This window comes from Charadrius vociferus, unplaced genomic scaffold (genome assembly GCF_000708025.1).
Source record: "Charadrius vociferus isolate BGI_N301 unplaced genomic scaffold, ASM70802v2 scaffold423, whole genome shotgun sequence".
Taxonomy (NCBI): Eukaryota; Metazoa; Chordata; class Aves; order Charadriiformes; family Charadriidae; genus Charadrius; species Charadrius vociferus.
Genome location: NW_009648149.1, coordinates 2576408 through 2583997, shown reverse-complemented (window position 1 = coordinate 2583997; position 7590 = coordinate 2576408). Strand labels below are relative to the sequence as shown.

At 53.2% G+C, this 7590-nt stretch overlaps 1 protein-coding gene across 1 annotated transcript; it reads left to right on the top strand.

Moving 5' to 3' along the window:
* The first annotated feature begins 1001 nt into the window (after positions 1 to 1001).
* On the top strand, positions 1002 to 7168 carry AK4 (adenylate kinase 4). The gene is made up of 5 exons (XM_009884005.1): positions 1002 to 1158; positions 1759 to 1878; positions 4185 to 4357; positions 4689 to 4807; positions 7054 to 7168. Exons 1-5 carry the CDS (start codon positions 1002 to 1004, stop codon positions 7166 to 7168), a joined length of 684 nt encoding a protein of 227 aa, XP_009882307.1.
* Positions 7169 to 7590: the final 422 nt, after the last annotated feature.

Genomic DNA, 7590 nt, shown 5'->3' with positions numbered 1-7590 from the left:
TCCCCGGGGAATCGGTGCAGGCTGTGTCAGGCTCCCCTGTTAGATCAGGTGAACCCTCTCCAGGAACTGTATATCTTGCAAAAAAAAACCCAAAAAAACACCCTCCTGGAGCTCAGGAATTCAGCCGGTGGCCAGATGCATGCGCCTGCCTGGTCTGACATCTTGCTGCAGTCTGGAGAACCGGAGCCTGCCCCCAAATGCAGGATCCCCTGGCTTTTTTTAGAGAGGGCTCTCATACTTTGGGAGGGCTAAAATGTGCTGTCCTCAGCAAAAATTGATTGTGAAATTGTTCATTTCTGGTGACAAATGCTATTTCAGCTGCTGTTGGAAGAGAGCAGAAGGGTCGTCAAGTGGGTCGTGGTCCAAGAGAAAAAGTCCAGGTGTCTTCTGGTGGCAGGATCAGGACTTGTCACACGTGGCAAAGAATATTTGCATTTTCCAAACAGTTTCTTTGTGTCTCCGTGTGACTAAAAGGAAAGCGCAGGCAAACTGTAATGTAAGAAGCAAGTGAGTTTATTGCATCTCCTTGAAGTAACGTCTGCTTTTCCCCAGCTGCCTTAAAAATATAAGCAGAATAAACCCTTATTACGTTGGCTGCTGGCAGCGGCTGCCCGGGGGGCTGCCGTGAAGGTGGATCCAGACATGGTGTTACCTGTGTGGAAACCACCGCTGGCTTCTCCTCCACTGCTGACTGCTCCAGCTGAGCGATGCGGGGGAGACCCAGGCAGGAGCCTGGTGAGGTGTATTTACCTTACAGTTACACCACGATTATGTTCTCCAGGATTAGATCTTGGAAATAATTTTCTTATCTGAGCGTATCTTAAGTTGAGGCTCTGAAGTCTTAAAGCCCTTTGGATGGGAAGCCGTCTTCTGCTTTCGGCAGCGATTTAACAAAGGCTTTGAGGTTTGGGTTGCGCGTGGGCTCGCCGGTGATGCCTGTTTATTGCCGCGTTTCACATGTGAAATGGTGAATTTGCACCTCTTCAGATCGTTTATGAATGATGACGCCAACTTTCCCTGACAATGCTTGTGCGTGGAAGCTTTGTGCCTATGAGCCAAAAGCTGCCAGATCTGTAGGCATTGCTCAAACGCATCATTTGTCCTCCTGGCGTTACTGGAAACCTCCGCCAAAGCACAAAAATTTGCAGCTGGGGCTCAGTGCGTGTAGGAATAGGCGTTATTAGCATCCTGTATTTGGTGCTGACGTTGCTTTAAAGCCAGCAGTAAGCCAGGCAGTGGGATCTTGGCCAGATCTGCGGTTCGGGATGGGGTGACCATCCCGCCGTCGGAGGGATGCGGAGGTTGGCTGCATCCCTTGCAGCTCATCCAGCGTCTTCGTGACATTTAATACCCCTGCCAGTGTCACCTGGAACCACACTGGTGCTGTCTCCCAGAACCAGAGGAACTCTGTGCATAGCCCATGGAGAGCATGTCCAGCAGGACAGGGATGATGTCGGTGGCCCTTGCCACCACCAGCTGTCTCACAAGGCTGTGAGGGGTTGGCGGGTGCTCGCTGTGTTCCTGCTCTCCGTATTTCAGGCATTTCCATTTCTATCGCACCAAAAGGACTGTTTGGCCCCTGGCTATCAGGAGCAGCAGCTATGAGCCGAGGGATGCTGCCGAAAAGCTCCCGGATGAGCAATTTGGGAGGACAGGCAGAATTTGAGGGGGAGCGATATTTTTTAAACGGAAATGTCATGCTACTTTTTTTTTTCTTTTTCTCTTTTTTTTTTTTTTTTTTTCCCTTCTTTTAAACAGAAGTTGGCATCTTGGCAAAGCAGTACCTTGAGCGAGGCCTTCTGGTGCCGGACCACGTCATCACGCGGGTGATGATGACGGAGCTGGAGAAGCGGCGAGAGCAGCACTGGCTGCTCGATGGTGAGTGCGCTGCCGGCGTGCCCCTCTGGATGGGAACATCCCAGCCCCCTTTTAAAACATTATTTTGCTGCTAATGGTTTGGCAGCACCAGGAGAGAGGAAAACCAGAAGGTGACTTTGCTGGTGGTGGGAGGAGAGGCGGGAGCTGACCTGCTGGCAGAGACATCTGCCCACGGGTGTTTCTTCCCTCTGCCCTGAGCAGCAGCACGTGCGTGTCCAGCCGAGCCCTTGGCACGCATCAGGGAAGGGGAAAGGCAGGGGAAGGAGATGGGGTGTTTCATAAAGCACAGCCGGCGAGCAGAGTGGGGCTGGAGGCAAGCCAAGAAAAACCTCTTACCGCCTCCCATATGAGTGTGAAGGAGCTGCTCATCCCAAACCCGAAAGCCACCTGAGGTGCGGGTGGAGAAGACACTAAGAGCAAACCGACGAGGCAAGTGGTGAGAGGAGCAGCAGAGGGTTTGCCAGGAGGTCCTGCAGCCCTTGACGGTGAAACTGCGTGCCAGCAGCCGTGGTGCATCGCTGCTGGTGGCCTGGGAGCTGGCAAGTGCCGATGGCAGCTCTAGAAATGGCTTTGGGGCTTAGTTAGGGGATGGGGCAGGGCTTGGCGGTGTTGGACACGGGCAAGTGTGGCATATGGGGACGAGCGGCCGTGGCTGTTGTAGGGGGAGAAAGCCTCCCTTGCCAGTCTGCTGAAGCTCTTTGAAGGAGTCAGTGGATACGCAGATAAGACTGAGCCAGCTGATTTATAACAGAGCTGGGCTTTCGGAGAGCTGTCAGGCTCCTGGTAGGGAAAATACAAACTAGTTTACAACCAAGTCTGCGGTTTAGTGGCATGGAATGGAGGGCTGGTGGAGATGGGCTTCTTTTTTATGATTTTTATGAGGTCAGGTTGGACGGGGCTCTGAGCAACTTGATCTGGTTGAAGATGCCTCTGCTCATTACAGGGGGGTTGGACTAGATGGCCTTTAAAGGTCCCTTCTGACCCAAACCATTCTGTGATTCTTCCCCATGTGGCCCTGGGTGGCCCCAGAGGAGGAGTGGCTTGTGCCAGGGCTTGGGGTCTGGATGAGCTCTTCTCACCCCAGTGGGCACCGGGGATCCGGCAGCATTGGCACCGGTGTTCTGGCACTGTTGCCCCACTGGGCTCACAGGGAGGATGTCAGAGACCTCAAACCCTGTAGTTTCAGGCTGCCTTGAAGATGCCTGTGAATCCCCACTATTAAAATTTCATTATTCTTACCATAGTGCTACTTCATTCATCGGGGAACACGGTGATTAATGAATATTACAGCAACAAGCGCCGCGTAAACAAGTGCATATTTCATTGTATTAAAACTGGCATTTCAACACATTGATGGGGGTTTGCGTTGACAGGCTCAGATGTGGGCTCTTGCAGCTCGGGATGTTGATTTATCACGGTTCGACCCCCAGCAGCCTGGCCCGAGCACCAGCTCCCGTTTCATTTGTGTCGAGGGTGCCGCAAGGGCGAAGCAATTCCGGCCGAGGGCTGGTAATGGCGATTTTGGGAGCCGCCTGCTTTGTGTGCTGATCTCCGCTTATACCGAGATGTTTAAGGGATGGGCTGCCCCCGAAGCTAAAACATGAATGCAGGCAGCAGCGATGCTGGCAGCCTTATGGTGCCATGTTCCTCCTCCTGGGAGGTCTCAGAGGGTTCTACGGATGTAAAAAATGGTTAAAAAATGAAAAAAAGGGTGTTATCTGCAGAGAAAACTGGAGAGAGGACCAGATTGGCGTCACTCCTTGTTGCAATCCAGCAGGAAGCACGGATGCTCCCACCTGCTCGCTGGCTTTTCCAATCAAAAGGTACTGCCCGGTACCTTCAGAGGACAGGGTGTTCAGAGGGCTGGGTGATGGCTGTGCCATGTGTGACCATTTTATCACAGTATCCTTGATGTCCTCCACATAAACCAGCAGTGTGTGAGTTGCCTGCGCACAGCTTTTTGTTGCCTTCAGGTTTTGCTTTGTAATTCTAGCATTTATCCCCATTTTTAGTTGCCTGTGCCCTCTTACTTGCCTCCAGCCCCTGTGCAGGGATGCAGGCCCTGCACCAGACACGACTTTGCAGGAAAACATGAGCCCGTGTGGTGTATTTCAGGAGTCGGTGCTGTAGGAGCTATTTTTTATTGTAGCCATATGGTGGATGCCTGTCTTTCACACCGCTTGTGCTATAGCGAGGAGCCGCGGTGGTTTTGCAGCTCCGGGGCTGTGGGGCGGGTGGTTTTGGTTCCATCTGTGCTGCTTTCCTGCCTCTCCTGACAGCCCCTTTCTGTTGCGGTGTCTGCACAGGTTTCCCTCGGACGCTGGGACAAGCCGAGGCGCTGGACAGGATCTGCGAGTTGGACCTGGTCATCAGCTTGAACATACCCTTCGAGACGCTGAAGGATCGCCTGAGCGCCCGCTGGGTCCATCCAGCCAGCGGGAGGGTGTACAACATGGACTTCAACCCTCCCCATGTCCAGGTGAGAGCCCGTACCATCGGGGAGCAATTCACAGAAGGAAGAGATCAGAGAAGCCTTTCTCTGCGTGAGCTGAGATCGTAAAAAAGCATCGGGGAAGAAACCCCAGGTAGTAAGCGCTGAGCACCGGAGGGCTTTGCCCTGGGGAGCCAGCCTGAAGGAGTTGTGCTAAATGTTAATTAGGAAAACGGGATTTGTGTTAAATGACGCCCGAGGATGCTCGATTGATGCGGAGGAGGATGAGGCATTTGGCAGCGGTTGCATGGCGGGGAGCTGCAGCGTGGGCGATGGGGCCGGTGGCTGCATCCCCCTGACGGTGTTTGCCTTCCCGCAGGGCGTCGATGACCTGACGGGCGAGCCGCTGGTCCAGCGCGAGGACGACAAACCCGAGGCTGTTGCTGCCAGGCTCAGAAAATACAAAGATGCTGCAAAGCCAGTAATAGAGTTGTACAAGTGAGTTGGACCGTGTGAATAAATCACAGCGTGCCTGTAAAAACAGGCACGAGTGCGGTTTCCAACAGCCGGTCCTGTGCCTCCATCCTGACAGCCCAAAGAGCCCCGGTTCGGCCCCCGACAGATTTTTGGGGTGCAGATGGCTGCACTCAGCAGCGCAAAGCCCAGCTTTCACTGCAGCCGAGCCCTGGCCTTGTTTGGAGGGAGCAGGGTGATGTAAAGAAATTCACAGCTCCTGTTTGTCTTGCCGGGCTCCACAAAGGGCTTTGCCAGTGTCGGTGATGGGAGGGATTTTTTTGCCATGGCAGAAGGTGTTTGCAAACTTGTGAGCACAGACGAGTTTCAGGGCTTGTTCTGCACCGCTGGTAGTTTGGGACAGTCCCCTGGCTGAGCTGGGAATAGACGGATCACTGTAGGGTAGCAATCCACCTCTGAAAGGGAGCGAGCACCCAGGAGTGTTTTTAAAAGCAGAAGTGGTCCATGGGGGGCCAAAAGTACCCTTGTAGGGGAGGGGGAAAATTGGGGCCCTGAATTTCCCACTCAAAAATGAATAAATACTGCTGTTTTATGTCTATAAATGATGTTTTGCTGATGACACAAGACTGGAAGGAGTGGCTGACAAACCAGAAGGCTGTGCTGCCGTACAGCGAGACCTGGACAGGCTGGAGAGTTGGGCGGAGAGGAACCTAATGAAGTTCAACAAGGGCAAGTGTAGGGTCCTGCACCTCGGGAGGAATAACCCCATGCACCGGTACAGGTTAGGGGCTGACCTGCTGGAGAGCAGCTCTGCAGAGAGAGAGACCTGGAAGTCCTGGTGGACAAGAAGTTGACCATGACCCAGCAATGTGCCCTTGTGGCCAAGAAGGCCGATGGTATCCTGGGGTACATTGAAAAGAGCATGGCCAGCAGGTTGAGGGAGGGCATCTTCCCCCTCTACTCTGCCCTGGGGAGGCCACATCTGGAGTACCATGTCCAGTTCGGGGCTCCCCGGTTCAAGGAAAACAGGGAACTGCTGGGGAGAGTCCAGTGGAGGGCTATGAAGATGAACAGGGGACTGGAGCATCTCTCTGCTGAGGAAAGGTTGAGAGCCCCGGGGCTGTTCAGCCTGGAGAAGAGAAGGCTGAGAGGGGATCTCATCAGTGCTTATCAATATCTAAAGGGTGAGTGGCAAGAGGATGGGGTCAGACTCTTCAGTGATGCCCAGCGACAGGACAAGGGGCAATGGGCACAAACTGGAACATGGGAAATTCCATGTCTACATAAGAAGCAGATGGACCTGTTGGAGAGGGTCCGGAGGAGGGCCACAAAAATGATCCGAGGGCTGAAGGAGCTCTCCTGTGAAGACAGCCTGAGAGAGTTGGGGTTGTTCAGCCTGGAGAAGAGAAAACTCCAGGGGGGCTTTATAGCTGCATTCCAGTATCTGAAGGGCACCTACAAGAATGCTGTTGAGGGACTTTTACAAGGGCATGTAGCGATAGGATGAGGGGTAATGGCTTCAAACTGGAAGAGGGGAGATTTAGATTAGATACTAGGAAAAAATGTTCACTCTGAGGTTGGTGAGGCACTGGCCCGGGTTGCCCAGGGAAGTTGTGGCTGCCCCATCCCTGGAGGTGTTCAAGGCCAGGTTGGACGGAGCTTGGAGCAACCTGGGCTGGAGCAACCACCCCAGGGCAGGGGGGTGGAACTGGATGAGCTTTAATGTCCCTTCCAACCTAAACCATTCTATGATTCTGTGATATGATTCTATGAGGAAAAACTTCTCTACTTTGAGGGTGGCAGAGCACTGGCAGAGGCTGCCCAGAGAGGCTGTGGAGTCTCCTTCTCTGGAGATATTCAAAACCCGCTGGGATGTGTTCCTACTCCAACCTGCTGTAGGTGACCCTGCTCTGGCAGGGGGTTGGACGAGATGATCTCCAGAGGTGCCTTCCAACCCTGACCATTCTGTGATTGTGTAAAGTGCTTTAGCAAGTGAGTGGTCTTTTAGTGGACGGGGGTGAGCTGTCATCATGGGTAATGTGATTATTTGTGGTTATCTGGGTTTGGCTTGTCCACGTGTGAGTGCAGCTGTGGATGAGAGCAGCTGTCACTCATCCCCTTTATCCACCTCCTCTTGCCCAAAAAGCCATCAGTGAGCTCCCAGCCTGGCCAGGCTGTGTCCTTCCAACAGCCAACCTGTCTGCACATACCCCTGTCCTCAGGACTGCCGATACCTCTGGTACTGACTTCTCCTCCCATCTCTCTTCCAGGAGCAGGGGCATCCTTCACTCCTTCTCGGGGACAGAGACCAACAAGATCTGGCCGTACGTATACACCCTGCTTTCCAGCAAGATCCCACCCGTTCTTTCGGACGAGGAGAACTAAACAGCCTGTGCCACGGACCAAGAGTTAACGCCATCACGGATTTGGTTTCTCTTCTGGTGCAGGGGCTGTGCTCAGATTAGGTGATCGTGCAGTATCTAAAGTCCCTTCCCCGGTTGTACTGGGTGACATCGGTGGATACACCATTACAGCCAGTATCAGGGTGAAAAGATCTTTGCTTGCAAGGTCAAGTCTGCTAGAATAAGGTGGGGGGTTTTTCTCTCTTTTGAGGCTATAAAGTATTCCTGTCTATGGGCCAAGTAGACACACAGATCAGTGATGCAAAGCTGGGTGATGATCATAGGAGGTTTACACAGCTTGCCATGATGTCCCTGCCACCCCCAGACAACCCCCAGTCTCTGTTTGAGCTTACAGTGTGCCATCCTGTTGCTCCACAGCACTATTTACTGCAGATTACTCTCTAG

What these genes read in the sequence shown, in the direction of transcription:
- AK4 (XM_009884005.1), top strand. Translation starts at nt 1,002, where the DNA reads ATGACGCCAACTTTCCCTGACAATGCTTGTGCGTGGAAGCTTTGTGCC. An exon ending in AAATTTGCAGCTGGGGCTCA is followed by an intron (nt 1,159 to 1,758) that starts GTGCGTGTAGGA and finishes TCTTTTAAACAG; the next exon opens with AAGTTGGCATCTTGGCAAAG. An exon ending in TCAACCCTCCCCATGTCCAG is followed by an intron (nt 4,358 to 4,688) that starts GTGAGAGCCCGT and finishes GCCTTCCCGCAG; the next exon opens with GGCGTCGATGACCTGACGGG.